This window comes from Protopterus annectens, chromosome 2.part2 (assembly GCF_019279795.1).
Source record: "Protopterus annectens isolate FY-2018-M chromosome 2.part2, PAN1.0, whole genome shotgun sequence".
NCBI classification, from domain to species: domain Eukaryota; kingdom Metazoa; phylum Chordata; order Ceratodontiformes; family Protopteridae; genus Protopterus; species Protopterus annectens.
This window is the reverse complement of record NC_056730.1, coordinates 414,137,907-414,154,893: the sequence shown is the minus strand read 5'-3', so window position 1 is coordinate 414,154,893 and position 16,987 is coordinate 414,137,907. Positions and strand designations below refer to the sequence as shown.

The window sequence follows — 16,987 nt, the reverse complement described above, 5'->3', positions numbered from 1 at the left end:
CATTTATCATAGCTGTATTAATGCTGTGCCTAGCTACTTGGGAAACCTAATCCACAAAGAAGTCACCTTTTGTTTACTGGTAGGTTCCATGGAGGAAGACAGTTTTATCTAAACTGTAGAGGATAGACAATAAATATTCAGTAATTTGAGTCTGACAATTCCAGCTATAAAGGCCAGAGAGGAGGACATAAAAACCTTTTCCATCAATCTGTCCACTGCCTGCTGTATTTATCTGAATGAAGAGCTCTGGCAGCAGGTAATAACTTAGAGGGCTTTGTCTGTCGACATAGAAAACAAAGAGGGATCTGACAAAGTGTTTTGTACATACATTTCAAATTTTCAGTTACTTAGCAAAATCTGTCAGCCTTTTTAGGTGCTAGTGGCTGGGAATCTGGTGCAGTGGAAGTGAATGTAAAAGCATACAGGTAAGCCTCCAGAACAGTAGGTACAGGAGCAGGAAGAATGGGGTACCTGCTTTCAAGAAGTTATAGTATCTCTGCTTAACTTCAGAAACCTGTTTTCATTCACATTCAAAATGCTTCATCATGTTAACAATAGTTTTTTCAAATGAAGTTTCTTCAGCAGGGAAGTTTGGAGAAAGGGAATCTTCATCACCTAAAGCCATAGGGTGCTAACCTGAGTCCAATTCATCCTCTGATTTGTCTGCGTCTTTTCTGGAGTGGAAGGAGAAACAGTAGTAGTAACAGGCACTGCTGGCCTGACAGCCATAATGGCCTTAAACAGGCCCTGTGAAAAAATCCATCCACTATTTTTCTTTGGATTTTTAGGGGAAGGAATTTTTTTACATTTTTACTACTTTTTCCTAAGACAGATCCCGAGGCAATTCTGTGAGCGTTCTGAGAACTTTCACTTTAACAAGGAACTGTGGTATGACTTTGGGTCCTCCAAACATTAAGCAGGTTTCCTCTTTCTCAACAATATCACTATCTTCAGTTGTTTCAGATGTGTGAACTTCAGATGCCTTTCGGGTCTCCTGCAAGACTGGAGTAGCAGGAAAGTGAGCAGGTGTCGGGCTTACCACAGGTTCCAAGATCTCTGCGTGCATGTCCGAGTCAGACATGGCAGTCATGATATCAGGCTAGGAATTAAAAGGTGAAAGTCGTGTTCTGCACCGAGACAGAAAAGCCACCAGGAATTTATTTTATTTATTTAACATTTGTTTACCGGGAAAGTCTGACTTGGAGGACATGCAGACTCCACACAGAAGGCACTTCAGCCGAGAACCTCTTACTGTGATGCAACAATGCTATCACTGCACCACTGTGCTGTCCCTTGTTAAGATCCTTGCAGGGAATCTGCCTACTGCAATCACACTTTCCCCTCCTAGCTGACATCGAATAGACCAACAAACAGCAACACAACTGAAAGAAATAAAGTAAGGTTCCTCAAAAGGGCACTTAACTGAACAAGTAAAGGCCAACGGTACTAACAACCAACCGCAAAACAGACCTACTAGTGCAAAAGCCACACTTGGACTGGTGGCAAGATAAGTTTGAAGATTTATGCCCATACATCTCCTTTTGTACCCTTACACCCATGGGCTTAGGTCATGAATTTGATGTATGGCTCTGCGGAAGGTTTTGGTGCTCTGGTCAAATGACCAGGTTATTTGGCGAGATAACCCAACAGTATACAACACTGCAACAGTGACCTAAAGGAGGACATCTGGCATGACTCAGGATATGAACTGCAAAGAGAAGGAGGCAAAGGCCCACTTGCCATATTCTCTAGGCCTCCTGATAAAATGGATAAGAATGAGCTCCTCCTTAACTATGTATCATACCACTGACATGTTATTAGGGCACACTGCAATTGCAATGGAGGAAAGGGAATCCTAGGACATCTACAAGATAAGGGCAGCTTTCATTTCTAGACTATTAATAGGCAAACTAGTCTCCTAGACCATCTACTTCAAATAATCCTCACCCAACCCCTAGAAGAGCAGAGGCATCTATGGCCATTATAACCCTGAGAGTTGGGGACCGGAATGGTCTACCCAAAAATAAGTGACTCAACAGACCAGCTAAGGAGGTGTTGCTCACACCTTTTGGATATCATGACTGGATTAATCAGACTACCTACAGGCTGATCCCAATGTACGTTGAGAGTCAACAGCAGGGCACTCATGAAGTAGACGATGTGCATCACCACCAGGATCATGGATGCCATCGATCTCAAATCTTGAAGGCAGAAAGCTGCAGGGACCATATTATTGTGCATTTGCAAAACTCTGGTTTTGATAAGATGAACTTTGTCCACATGCAGGAAAACTTTGCAATCAGCATATTCAGGATGCAGCCTATGAAGGTACTCCACAAAGAGAGTGCCAACTGAAACTTGCAGAAATTCACTGTTATTTCCCAGGACCAGTAAAGCTAAAATAGTGAGTTCTGGGACGCAATCACCCTGCATTGTGGATAGTACAAAGAACCAGTCATCCAGGTAAGGAAATACCCTGGAACACTGAAGACAGACAGCTGTTGTGACTTTGGACATCCACTTGGTGAACACTCTGGGGCTGAGAACAGACTAAGTAGCAATGTCCTAAAATGAGAATGAATGACTCCTAAATGGAAGTGAAGCAACCTCCTGGACTTCTTGGCAACCTTGACAAGCAGATGTGCCCTCTGAAGATCCAAATAGCACATCCAGTTTCTTGAGCAGACAAAGAATGATGGACTGTACCATGACTGGCTGAAAGGGCACCACCACAGCATATTAATTTAGACCACTAAAGTCAAGGAGTGGCTTGAGGATCTTTGTCTGGTACTAAAAAGCATTTTAAGCAAAAGCCATGCCATCTCTGATCAGGGTGGACCATTTTTTTTGTAGCAAGCTATGAGCCTTTACTTTTGCTATAGTTCTATGCTGAGGTGGAAATGCTGGGAAGAGAAAGAAACTGTGGTTTGGGAGGGGGATAGGAAAGAGGATGGAATATCCAACTCTCCGCAAGAAAGCCTCCAATTCCAAAAGGTATAGTGACCACCAATTGCTCCAGAAAGGAGAAAACAAGCAAGGTTTCAGGGATTTGAATGCTGTCCTCCAAAAGAAGTACCACAGGACCCGACTATTATGCCAAAAAAACACCTTCTGTTAGGGCTTGGCCATTCTTCAATACACTGGTGCACCAATGAAAAAGTGCCAAAGCCAGGAAGCTTTTCTGAATAAAAGAACAAACTAATAGTAAAAAAAAAAAATCCATCAAAAGAGAAAGGAATTAAGTGACCAGTAGTGTTGCCACACTTAAATCACAAGTTAAGCAAATGGCAGTGAATTTTCCAAGAAACTCTCTAGAAAACAGTAGCACCGGACCATTTTGCAAGTGAATGACTTCAGCATGTGGCTGAAGAGATATGGAAAAGGGTAATTACGTGATGAGATCTGTGGGTAGAGGGAAGAGCTATGATAGCCTAAGAAAGTTTTCTGAGATGGGCTGATGGGCTAACCACATCTTAGTCCTAGACGTGAGAGAGAGGGAGAGAAAAAATCTCAAAAAGATTGTCTCTAGGATATGCAGCCATTTTGACAGCTGCATTAGGATCATAGGTACTTACTAGGCTACTGATCTGTGAGGATCTTAAAAAGCCTAGCCTTACATTCCCATGGTAATTTTTTTGGTCACTATATTGTGCATGAGTAACCCAGAAGTGAGTAGAACAAGGAAAAGTTGGGACATTTCCTTGCTACCCCTATCCATGTGGGATACGGACGCCAAGCTGGGGTGAAATTTGTGGTTTCACATCCATTTATTCAAATTACATTTTAAGAGAGTAAGAGAAGTATTTTGCTCTATGTGGCAAGGAAGACTGTTACACAGAATTGGTATACTCCATGTTACATACAGATCCCCCCCAAAATGTCCTTTTATGTAGCAAACTTTATTTATTTTATTTTACATTTGTTAATTGGGGGGGGGTCTGACTGGGCCAAAGGCCCTTTTTCAGCATAGGCCCAGGGAGAAAAGCTCCACACAGAAAGATAATTACAGAATACATTTAGGTGTTTAAACAGCAATACACTACCTACAGATTTACAATAGACATCTGTTTACAGTGGTAAGAAGACAACACAATACAAGGAATAAAAAACATTCATTAATAATAAGAATAATTAATTCCATGGTATCCAGTCAAGGTTTGAATACAATCCTATATTTACATAGTGCATTAGATTATTTTTTGCAGTAGTGTGAAGACAGCCTATTAGAGGAAAGTAAACATTTATTAGTAGTATAAATTGTTACATAGTGTCATGATAAGCATTTGAGCTTAAAATAGTGGTAGTACAAATGTCTTAGTTTCATAGTAGTAAATATTTAACTTGATTGGGTCTGCATATGTGAGTGAGAGTGAGGATTTAGTAAAGTAAGATGGGCATAGTATACATGTGCCTTGTCTCATTGCTCTAGCCTGGGGAGCAGTCATAGCACATTTAGCTTTGCTTCAGATGATGCCTGATGAGGTTTTTAAAGGAGGCTTTAGAGGATGTGCTTTGTATGCTAATGGGGAGGATGTTCCATTTTTTAACCACTGTACTACTGTATAGTGAGTCTCCAAAGCTATTACTGCTGTTGGTGACTTCTAGTAATAGTTTGCTTGATGATTGAAGAGGCCTTGTTGCAGAGTGCTGTTGTAAGTGGGTTACTGAGGGCAGGACACTTATTGGGGAAGTAACAGATAGAGTGACAGAGGTGATTATAAGTTAGTAGGTTGGGCAGTTCAAGCCAGTGGAGCTGGTGCAGAGCAGTACAGTGATGGGATCTGTATGGGCAATTTGCAGCAAAGCGGGCAATTCTGTTGTAGCAGGCCTCCATCTTGCTTACGTCAGTTTTATTGTGATTAGTTAGAATGGGAGATGCATAGAGTAGGGTGGATAGAAGTTGGGAGCGAATAATGGCAGATCTTGGATTGTTGGTGAGAAACGGTTTAATGCGGTAGAGTGACCCAAGTTTGGCATGTACATTTTTTTATAGTTAACTTGAGATAAGTATCAAATTTTAGGTGGCAGTCTATGGTTACCCCTAGTAACTTAGCATGTATTATTGGTGTGACTGGAGTAGAGTTTGTTGAGTAAATGGTGAGTTGACTGCTACTGAAGTTTTTGTTAGAGCTGGTTATAATCATTACCTTGTTTTCTTAGGATTGAGGATAAGTTGGCTTTTGGTAAGGTAACTTTCTACTTCAGAGAATGCTGAGTTCTTTGTTGGAGGGTGGGAATATTGTGTACAGCACAGATTAAGGTAGTATCATCTGCATATTGAATGACAGACGCATGCTGTGTGGAGGTATGGAGGCCATTTGTGAAAAATTGTGAAGAGTCGTGGTCCTAAGACAGACTCCTGTAGTTAGCCTGGTACCTGTCAGTTAAGTAGCTACGGAAACAAGTTAGTGTGGACTATGATAGGTTATATTGGTTTAGTTTATTTAGTAGGATGTGGTGGGATACTGTGTCAAATGCTTTGGACATATCCAAGGAGAGAGTTGACACCTGCAGGCCTTTATTTTTGAGTTGATTTATTGTGTTAGCGAAGCAGAGGAGGGCTGTAGTGGTGCTATGGGCTGGTCTGAAACCATGTTGAGTGGGGGACAGGATATTATTGTCTAGGAGATATTTTAGTACTTGGGTGTGAATGCATTTTTCTAATATTTTGGCCGGGGGGAAGAGTATTGCAATGGGTCTATAGTTATTAAGTTCAGTGGAAGTCCCCCCTTTGTGTATGAGTGTAATATGGGATATTTTCCAGTGTGTGGGAACGCAGTTTTCAGCAACAGATCTATTTATGAGAATGGAGATTGGGATTGCAATGGCATCTGCTGTGAGTTTTAAGTACCAGCTAGGGAGAGGGTCAGTTGCGGTTGAAGAGGTTTTTAGTTTGGAGAGCATACTTTTGATAGGTGGGCACTGTTTTGAGGGTGAAGCATGCATCTGTATTGTTTGTGGTAGAAGGGATAGTGAGGTTGGAACTGTCCTGTGAAATTAGGGATAGAATTGAGTTCACAAAGTAAGAGTTGGATTGTGTTTCAATTGGAGCTTTAGTATCAGGGGTGGTCGGTTTGGGGGTAGCTGTTTGGGTGGGTTTTAGCAATTGGTTTACACTTTTCCAGAATTTTTGGGGATTGTCTTGCTATTTAGTTTGCAAGGTGGTATAATAAGATTTTTTGTCCTGCCTAATGCATTTTTTTGCATGGTTGCGCAGCTCTCGTTAATTAGCTAGGCTTTGTATGCTCTTGGTTCTTTGGTAGTAGAACCAGGCAGTTTCTCTGGACTTGAGGATTTGTTTGGTTTCTTTGCGGAGCCAGGGGTTTTGAGAGGTTCTAACCTTGACACTGCGCAGTGGAGCAACTGCATCTAGCTGTTGTAGAAATATTAGTGTAAACACTCATTCAAGATGCCTTGAATGAGTGTTTATGCGAATATTGAGCTTGTGAATGTGTGATAGGTCAGAAAGGAAAAATAACAGCTCCATTAAAAGTATTTTCTTCTCTTATAGCATGAGGGGTACTGTACTCGAAACTACAATAAACACCCTTTCCAACTTAATAATAATGGCCTGATACACAAGTGGTGGGAATCGAATCCACATAAATCATCACATGCAAACTAAAAGGTAACGCCTTAACAAGATGAGCTACTTTTAAGTGTATAAGTAAAAATGACATTCCTGATTATAGTTTTTCTTTGCAATCATATTTATAGTTTCTCTGCATCCTTAACTCTACTAACAACTAGGAATACTGCACTCCAAGATTTTCATTTACTTGTGGGGAGGGAGAGTTAACTTCATATCATTTAAATGCAAAGAAAAATTAAGTGCAGTGTCTGCCAGTGAAAGGTTAAGATGACCTAGGTTTGCAGACTTACTTTCTATTTATATTTTTATATCAACAGTAGTTTTCTAAAGTCAGATCACTATCCAGCAATGCATACTAGAAACCACAAACCAACCTACCTCTGCAGAAATGAGAATAACATCGTCATCTAGACTTGGGCTCTCTTTGATTGCAGAACGTTTGTTCTTTGCAGAACGCTTATTCTTTGCAGGACGCTTGTTCTTTGCAGGACTGGGCCCTGAAGTTGATGGTTCTGTATCATCCTGAGTGGTAGTAGCAGTTCTTTTTACTGGCCTTTTTACAGAATCTGTTACAGGTTTATTCAGTTGACTTGCAGATTCTGTGCTGGTCTTCTCATCTTCATTAGTTTTGATAAGAAAAGGTAAAAATCCCAGAGGTTTTTGACTCTGCTTTCTAAAAATAAACAGAAACAAAACGGATGCAGAAATCAGATTTTTTCTGAAAAAAAAGTTAAAGAATTAATTAAAAAAAGACATCATAATTAATAATGGAAGCTTAAAAACAGGAAACAACATATCAACAGTTTGCACAAAAGAACTAATGGACTTCAACCTCTACATAATGGTGTCCATGTCTTAGTTTCATTATTATCCCTAAGCTGACTGCATACTTCTTGCTGGCATGCGTGCTGTAATATCAGGTGCTAAACTAGGAAAGCATGCCTGGCACCCACTCCAGCCAGTTTACCCTCATTTACTGAGCAAATACATTCTCAACCTTAACTCATTCCTTCCAGAACAGCTCTTTTGAGTGTGTACATTTAACTCCCAGTTGGTGTGGCTTGAGCCTTTAAAAAATGAAGTTATCACCTTACAGTTCTAACAAATACTCACTGACAGAGGTCAAATATCAGTACAATTGTCTACCATCAGGTTTGCTTCAGATTACATATTCTGATACCTTGTATGTAGCATGGTTTTGGAATTATTAATGCAAATAGAAACAAGTAATATCTCACACCTAGAGGCACAGTAGGAGGTTAACTGCAGAAATACCTGGAGGTGCACTCAGCTGTAATGAGACAGGGAACAATGTACAAGGACTTATATACTTTCTTGTCTCACAGGGAACTCCAGTGGATAGAAGGGCCATTCAGGCACAGAAGGATAGCAGCAGGGTAACTACCACCGACTGAAAAATATCACCCTCAAAGGACAAGTTATATAGTTAGCAAACAACTTTCACATCTAATGTTGGGAATCCTCCTCAATGAGCAAACTACTGAGAAGAATCACAAACAGTATCAAAAATCTTTAGGAGACCGCAAGCAGGGAATGGCCAAAATGGCAAAGGCTTAGGATGATTCCTACTAACACTGCAATACTCGGTCCTGCAGTCATTATCTACACAACTGTACTTTGCGAAGGTTGAACAAATTACAACGAAGCCACAGCACCAGAGGCGACTGGTGACTTCAAACTGGGGGGGGGGGGGGGGGGTTTGCAGGAAGCAACTGAACTGGTTGAGTCAAATACAGTGAGGTGGGGTTATATTACAGCAGATCAATAACTGTTACTTATGATCAAGCAGTTGTGGTCATTCACTTTCATACACAGACTGCTTCAGTACAAACCCACTAATTGTAGTCATTTTACTGATGACAGACACCTTACATGTCTAGCCATAATCAACACTCCATGGGTTCCAAAGTTACCCAGTAGTCTCCCCTGCACTCCCCTAGTGCCCTCCTGTTTTCCCTTCATCCTGGCCCCACACCATCCAGACAGATTACTTCTTTGTTGTTTCTTCATACTTTGCCTTGCCCCCCCCCCAAAAAAAATGCTTGTAACACTCTGTAACTGGCCAACGCTTCACTGTAATTTAAGTCTGGAGGAAGTAATTGAATTAATATGGGAAAATGCTTGGACCACAAGTTGTAGATGCACTGGGGTGCATCTTAGAATGTTTTAAACTAACTTTTAATTTAATAATGATGGTCTGAAAAAGATCATGAGTCACCAGAAGCAAAAGAGAGGCACTAATCGCAAGCTGCTTCTTGAGGAGTATTATTAACCCAGATGTTGAACTCAGACTGCATGTGACAAAGTCATGGTTTCATCTTTCTATGCCACAAAGCTGGCTTTAAACAGTCATATTCTTGAGGGGACATGAAAGGAATGCAATGATACATTACAAAATTTTTGTTAGTGTTGTTTATGTAACATGGGTGTGGAGTATGTCATGCTCACAATCTGTTTCTATAACCTTATTTTTTAAATACTGATTTAGGAAAATGGAAACACCATTTCTATGCTCGGCCGACTAAACCCGGTGAAATGATTTGTAAACAGGTATACAGGAATGCAAAGCAGGTCTTTGAAACATGTCTCACTGCGGGCAGATACCCGAATTATATGAAAAACAATGTAATTTTCTAATCAGACTAGTTGTATTTACTTTTTTAATTTAGACTGTGGGCATCTAAGATGAGCTGGACATATCCCATAAGCTTTGGGATCAAGAAGAGGTGGAAGTAGAACCCTAGTCTCAAGTTTTGGGAAGGGATAGTCTCTTTTGATGTCTACAGTCAGGGCACATCCCAGGAGCTTTACAAAGATGGCTTGATCTCCAAGGGGAGCAGTTTCTGTGGAAGAAGTTCACTTTCTGCTTATAACTATGCACAGTACAACAGAAATGAGCCAATAATGAATACAAAACATAGAGCAATTAAACAGCAAAAAAAAAAAAAAAATTACACAGTCCTATATATGGATAGGAAACAGAAAATTTACCCCAGGACTGCCCCCTGTACTACTAATGGACAGAGGCAGCTCCTAAATGCTTTATCCCCATGCATGGGTCCTCTCAACTTACCTATGGTATGATCCCAGTTATTCTTACTGGGGGTAATAATAAGAAGTTATGTACTCACCATAATGTTCCATGGGAGTTGTTCCATCTCACCTTCATTCTTTACTGATGGGTTTGGAGCTGATCCATCGGCTCCGATACGGCCATTTGCAAAGCTCAAGGTTAGCTCAAGGTTTACCAGTAGCTCGAGACCAAGCCCCTTATCCCATGATGCACTGCTGCAATTACTTCAGATCTTGATTGCTGCGTGTACTATATCCATATAAGTGAACTACCCTCCCATTGAGAGGAAGAATTGAGTAACCAGGATGAGATCAGCTTCTAGGTCAACTATCAGCCAGGTGGGGGATGGAGGGAGGGACGCAAGAATGAAGGCGAGATGGAACAACTCACATGGAACTTTATAGTGAGTACATAACTTCTTAATGTGAAATTGTTCAATCTTGCCATTCACTCTTTACTGATGGGTAGCGTCCCTAGCACCCTCAATCTCAGATGGCTCACGGAAGTACATTCTTCAGGACCGTAGACCCAAAAGAAGCCCTGTCCCTGGAGGCCTTATCTACTTTGTAATGAGTGATAAAGGTATGAGGTTTAGACCAAGTGGCTGCAGCACAAACATTATCAAGAGGCAATTTGGCTTGGAATGCAGAAGATGTAGAAACTGCTCTGGTTGAGTAAGCTTTAATCTTGTGCTGTAAGGGCATATTAGCAGCTGAATAAACAAAAGTGATACAATCAGATAGCCATTTAGAAAGTGTTGTTTTAGCCACTGGTCTACCTTTTCTGGCTTCAGAGAAAGACACAAAGAGCTGGTCTGATTTCCTGATATCTTTTGTTCTGTCCAAATAATATTTGAGTTGTGTGTAAACGTCAAGCTTGTGCATCATATACTCTAATTTATTAGAATGGTTAGGGAAGAAGACTGGTAACTCAATGACTTGGTTGATATTAGATTCTGAACAAACTTTGGGCAAAAAGGAGGGGTTTGTCCTAAGAGAAACTCTATCAGCATGAAAAATCAAATAAGGGGGCTGACAGATAAAGCTTGAAGTTCTGACACTCTGCGGACAGAAGTAATAGCTACCAGAAATATGGTTTTCCATGATAAAAATGTGAGACCACAAGATGAAGCTGGTTCAAACGGGGGGAAGAATTATATGAGACAGCATAAAATTTAGATTCCAAGGAGAGTAAGGAGTTATCACTGGAGGCCTCATGTGACAGGTTCCTTTGAGAAAGGCCTTGGACAACTTGTGAGACATTATGTTCAGCCTGTCAACTCCGAGATGAAAGTTAGATATAGCAGCCAACTGGACTCAAACTGATGCGGCTGCCACTCCTTTATTAAAGATTATAGTCAAGAATTCCAAAATGGACGTCAAGGGTGCCTGATAAGATCAATGTTCTGCTTAGCAGCCCATATGGAAAATCTCTTCCACTTACTAAGGTATAATCTTCTGGTGGACGGCTTATGGGAAGACAAAAGAATCTGTTTTGTCTCACTGGAAAAATTATGAAGCCTGGCTATGAGAGGAACTGGAGCAGCCAAGCTGTTAGCTTCAGTGACTGCAAGGAAGGATGGAGGTCCCCCGACGGATGTGTCAGAAGGTCCGGAATTGGGTCCAGAATCCATGCATCCTCCAAGAAATGACGATGAAGAAATGGGAACCAAATCTGCCAAGGCCAATGAGGGGCTGTGAGAATGATGGTCCTCCCCAGCGATTTTGCTTTCTGTAGAAATCTGGGTATCAATGGGATAAGAGGGAATGCATAGAGGAGGCCCGTGGGCCAATCATGTAAGAGTGTCTCTCAGGGGTTCTGCCGGAGGGGGAATCAGGGCAAAGCAGCTTCTGCATTTCGTGTTGATGACTGGCAAAAAGATCGCAGGAAGGCTGGCCCCATTTGCGGAAAATCCTGTCTGCAATCTCTTTCTTGAGGGACCACTCATGTGGCAACAAGATTGCCCTGCTCAGTTTGTCTGCTATCACGTTGGATCTCCCTGGGATGTGTGTTGCCAACAGAAAGCGCTGGGAGGATACAGCCCACTGCCAAACTCTGAGGGCTTCTCGGCAAAGGGGGTAAGATCCGCTTCCCCCCTGCTTGTTCAAATACCAGACTACTGACATATTTGTCTGTATAAATTGCAATCGTTCCTAGGGGAAGAGAGTCCTGGAAATACTGCAATGCCAAAAGAACTGCTCTCATCTCCAGAACATTGATATGCAGATGTGACTCTTGTTCCGTCCATGTGCCTTGGGCAGTCTTTCCCTGAAAATGCCCCCTCACCCTATCAGGGAAGCATCCGTGGTCACAGTGGCTATTGGAGGGGGTAGTACAAAGGGGCGCCCTATGTTTACATGAAGAGACGTCAACCACCACAGGTGATCTCTGGATGGCCCGGCCATTTTTATGTGGTAGTACGCATCCTTGAGATCTATCGATGTGGTAGTATGCATCCTTGAGATCTATTGAGCACATCCAATTGTCTTTCCTTAAAAAGAAAAGTATAGACTGTAGTGTGACCATCCGCAACTTCTCTTTCTTCACAAATTGGTTGAGTCTGCTGAGGTCCAAAATGGGTCTCCAGTCCCCTGTTTTCTTTGGAACCAAAACGAATCTTGAGTAAGTTCCGGATCCTGTTTGGTCTGCTGGGATTGGCTGGATGACTCTTTTTCTAGCAACTTGTGGACCTCTAAAGTTGCTTGTTCCCTGTAACTGGGTGGAACGTCCGGGATTCTCCTTGTGGGTGGGGGAGGAGTGGAGAATGGTATGACATACTCTCTGGAAATAATACTTTGTACCCAGCAGTCATTTGTTAAATCTTGCCAGGCATCTGGGTACAATAAGCAACCCCCAACTGCCTCCAGAGCAGGACACTCGGGCCTCCTTTCAGGAGTGCTGGTAGGATTGACCAGAGAAGTGATCTCTGTCACCCTGGTGTTGCGGACCCCCTCAGCCGCGAGGGCAGCGTCTTCCATTATTACCCTCTCCTCTGCCTCTAGAGGGGGGTTCGCCACATGTGTCCTGAAAGGTTCCTTGGGCTTTTCGGAACCACATCTTTCCTCCCCTTTGGGTAAGGCCGAGTAGCAATGGAAAAACAGACTCTGACGGCAGACAGAGTCTTTCCCTCCTGTTCACACCTGGTCAACGTTTCCTTCACTTTAGGCCCAAAGAGAGATGACTCATCAAAAGGGATGTTCACGAATGAAGACTTAAAGGGCTCCACGAACGAACACAAGCACATCCAGGAATGTCTCCTGAGAGTAATTCCTGTACTGGCTGCCCTACTCGTCCCATCAGCTGCATATGATATGAGATGCATGAATGAGTTCACAATGGAATTGAGGTTAGCAAGCTGCGCGGCAACTTTATTGGATGTCCCTGCAGCGACAGTACCCTGAAGAGTATCTCCCAGCTCCTTAAGATCTCTTTGCAACCTAGTGAAATGGGTCAAATAGTTCAGGGATCGGAGTGTAAAAGTCGCTGAACTAAACATGCATTTCCCATATCTATCCATGATCCTAGAATCTCAGTTAGGAGGATGGATAGACAAGGAAGTCTCAGACATCTCCTTTTTTGTGGCCGCCGCCACCATCATGGCATCAACAGGGACTCCTTTGGACAAAAAGAATTTATCTACGGGGGCAGAAATAAATCTGTTAGGACTCCGAGGAACAGGCTCTATGGACTCCAGTGACTCCCACGCCCTCCGAGAGACCAGCTGCATGAGCTCGTCAAAGGGCAAACATACCCAAGAGGTGGAAGGTTGAGACCCGAAAGCCTTCAGGAGAACTGATTCATTCTCAGTAGGGCTTTTGGACTGCCAATCACCCCTCTGCCTAAGGATATAGAGTATCTCCGCAAAGGAGATATCCTCAGAGGGGGATCGCGGGGACTCTTCTAACTCATCCAAGTCAGTGTCAGATGTCAAAGACTCCTGTGGGGAGTCCAAGTGTCTCCTCTTGCACAATCTCTTCCTGGGAACCTCCTCAGTGGGAGCTTCTGGGGAGGTCTTGGAAGAGCAGGGGGAGCCCTGTGGGGCTACCTGAGGCTCAGGGTCTCTACACCTAGTCTGGACGATGGAAGCAGAAGCGGACACAGGCGCATTGGGGGAAGAAGAAGCCAGACCTGGTGTCGAGGAAGTCTTTGGGGACAAGGCTCTCCTCATGGCCTCGAAGGCATCACAGCTCCGCTGAGAAGGAGTGGACGGACCAGAAGGACCTGCCAGCCCCTCCCGCACCAAGGCCGTGGACTCCGAGCCGGAGGTAGGAGCCGAGATCATCCGAGTTGAAGCCCTGAGAGGAAGAGTTGGCACCGACAAGTCGGTGCGACTATCCTCCCCGGACCTGACAGGAGAGTGTCGGCTCCTAGAGTCCCTGGTCGGCGCTGAGGATGTCAGAGTAGATGGAACCGAGGAAACCAGAGCAGGTCTTGGCTCCAAAGGCTCTAAGATCAACAGGTCGACCCCCTCCAGCTCCGAAGGTCCAGAACAACTTGGAGGAGGAGCAGCAGTCAAGTCCGGGTAGCGGTCTTCAGTTCCGATGCTAGGGTCAGAGCCGACAACAATTTAGCAAGGCCTGGTTCCCGTAAGAACTTTTGCACCAATCGGTCCACATCCAAATCAGAGAGGCTGACAGAAGTTCTGAAGGAGTGCACCGACGGTGCCGACTGAAGGAGTGGAGATGCAGGTCTATCAGATACCGGCTCCGAAACGAAAAGACACTCTCTGAAATCTGTGGAGCCAATGTCCCCAAATCTTCCACTTTTTTAGACTTTTTTGATGCTTTCAATTCCTTGGAGTCCCCTGAAGACTTACAGGACTTACTGGCCCCATTCTGGTCACTCAATGCTTCAGAAAAAGGATGCTTCAGCAAGCCTCTGTCAACAAGCTTCCTCTTCCTCTCCGATAAGACCCTCGAGGAAAAGGAGTGGCAAATGCTGCAGGACTCCTGCAAATGTACTGCACCTAAACAATAGACACACTGAACATGGCCATCAGTCAGAGACATCTTTTGCCTGCAGTCTGGGCATTTCTTAAACCCAGACTTTGGGTGCTTGTCTTTGTCCTCAGACATATCTTAGGCTAAACAATCCAACAACAACAAACTTTTTCTAAACTTTTTTGCCTTAGGCTTAATAGCAAACATACACACAAAGCCTAATGAGAAACACTCAGAAATACTAAATAGGACCACACCTAGGCTAAAGCAGAGCAAGCCTATCGAACAACCAAATTTACAGAAATATCTGTAAGCAAATTACACACAAGCACTATAAACAAAGGCCCAAAAGAAAAGGGGCCAAAACTATCTAAAAGTTATATATATATCTAAGGTAACACTAGGCCGAACACGACACCACTACTAAACTACTAAAGAACTAAACTATATAGATAATAGCAGGGAAAGGGGAGCTTGTTTAAGCTATACAACTACTCTAACTATAGAATAATAGAAAAATGTAAGAAATAACTTGGAAACAACGCTTATTTGAAGACAAAAATGGCTCGAGCAAACTGGAACCTCTGATCCGTGCCGCGGCAAACTAGAGCTGAGGTAATTCCAGCAATGCATCATGGGATAAGGGGCTTAGTCTCGAGCTATTGGTAAACCTTGAGCTTTGCAAACGGCCATATTGGAGCCAATGGATCGGCTCCGAACCCATCAGTAAAGAATGGGCAGCGAGATTGAACAACTTCATATATAATTTTTTGACCATGGGATGGGTAAGGCCAATCTAACACCAAATGTGACAGGTTAATTCAAGCATCAAAAGGGAAATTGGCCAGGCTTAAAATGGTTCATGAAAGCAGCTGGACTATTTCTTACCTATATAGCCGGCCTTTATATAGGCCAACTAGGCAGCCGCCTAGGGTGCCACTCTAGCAGATACACTTTTCCAGTATTTAAATGCTTTATTTTAAATGTGCTGAATGAATACAAGAAAAACTGAACAGTAAGACAAATTGTGAGAAAAGGGAAATAAAAAGTAACCTAGATGATGTAGGTGACCACGTTCGAGGCACTGGGTGGTGTGGGGAGGGCGCTGTGGAGCTCTTTTGCCTAGGGCACCAGTTGACCAAAGGCCAGCCCTGCTTACCTATGAACCTACTTATGTATAAAAATGCAAATTGCAAGCCAAAGAATTAAAATGGTCAAACTCCTGCCAAAGTCTGGTTTTAAGAGAGATCTTTGCCCAACATTTAAATTCGCTGTTATGAACAAATGATATTTCAAAAACATCCTAAAAATGACCTCAGAGTAAGTTTGTTGAATCAAGGAAGGCAGTGGCATCCAGAGGATGGAAGCAAGGTGGGTAAAAGAATGTCGAACAGATGCTTCAAGATGAAACCTAAGAATCATTTGCAGACCCTCAATTGAAGATTATTCAGCACAACTGGTTATAAAGCACCAGTAGCTCTTTAGGGTAAATTGTACCCAAATCATGAAGGGCTGAAAAAGTCAGACTCGGAATTCTAAAAAAACATACCTTGCTGCAGTTGATGAGTTCAGTTTAGCATAGTAAGACAGAAGTGGAAAACATTTAATATCCAGTCTGTAAAGTTCTGGACCAACAGCAGACAAACAAGGTCATGCTCTGAAAACTCCAAATAAGTAGCACTGCAGTTATCAAAATGTGAAAATACTAACATATGAATAACAGTAGTAAAACTCTTCCAAGGGATTAGGTGTTTAATCCTGGAGATGTGGCTAAAATGAAAGTATAACTTCAAACAAGCTATTTGCTCTTGAAGTGAGTATATTGTTAGGAATAACTCCAAATTCTCAGACCCTTACCACAATAAAAATTAACAGAAAGACAAGACGACTGTGAAGGTCTTATTGCAGCATGCAAAAGTGCTGCCTCAGTCTTAGATGGATTAACTTTAGCTCTGACAAAGCCATTCAAAATGACGTCAGTCCAGTCGAGAGCCTAACATTTTTGGACACGGCAGATATACACAAGTTTAAGATCACTCATTGCTCTGGTTAACTACTTCAATAATCCTGAGGTACAGTAACCTCAAAGTTAGTATGTTTACAGGTGTGGGGCACAAGATAGTTTGCCACTACAAAAAAGCGATTTTCCCTAATCTGACAATTTTGCACTGCTGCTCTCTCTCTTTTTTTTGTGATGATATGCAGTGTACGCTTGTCTATTTGATGAGTCATCTTATAATAGCAAGGCTTACTCACAAAAAAATGCTTTTTAAAATGACAAGTTTTCTGTAACTGCTGTTTCTTGTTGATGTGTAACACAATGCTTGTCTGTTTGATGACACGCTACTGATAAAAGACAGA

The 16,987-nt window shown here is 42.6% G+C and overlaps 1 protein-coding gene across 1 annotated transcript in view; it reads right to left on the bottom strand.

The window, feature by feature from the left end:
- LOC122795952 (transcription factor TFIIIB component B'' homolog) overlaps nucleotides 1–16,987 on the bottom strand; it is a 905,227-nt gene that overhangs the window by 85,822 nt on the left and 802,418 nt on the right. The window contains exon 13 of the mRNA XM_044064434.1: nucleotides 6,971–7,265. Within this exon, the coding sequence (XP_043920369.1) occupies nucleotides 6,971–7,265 (295 nt within the window). The remainder of the gene's footprint in view (nucleotides 1–6,970; nucleotides 7,266–16,987) is intronic.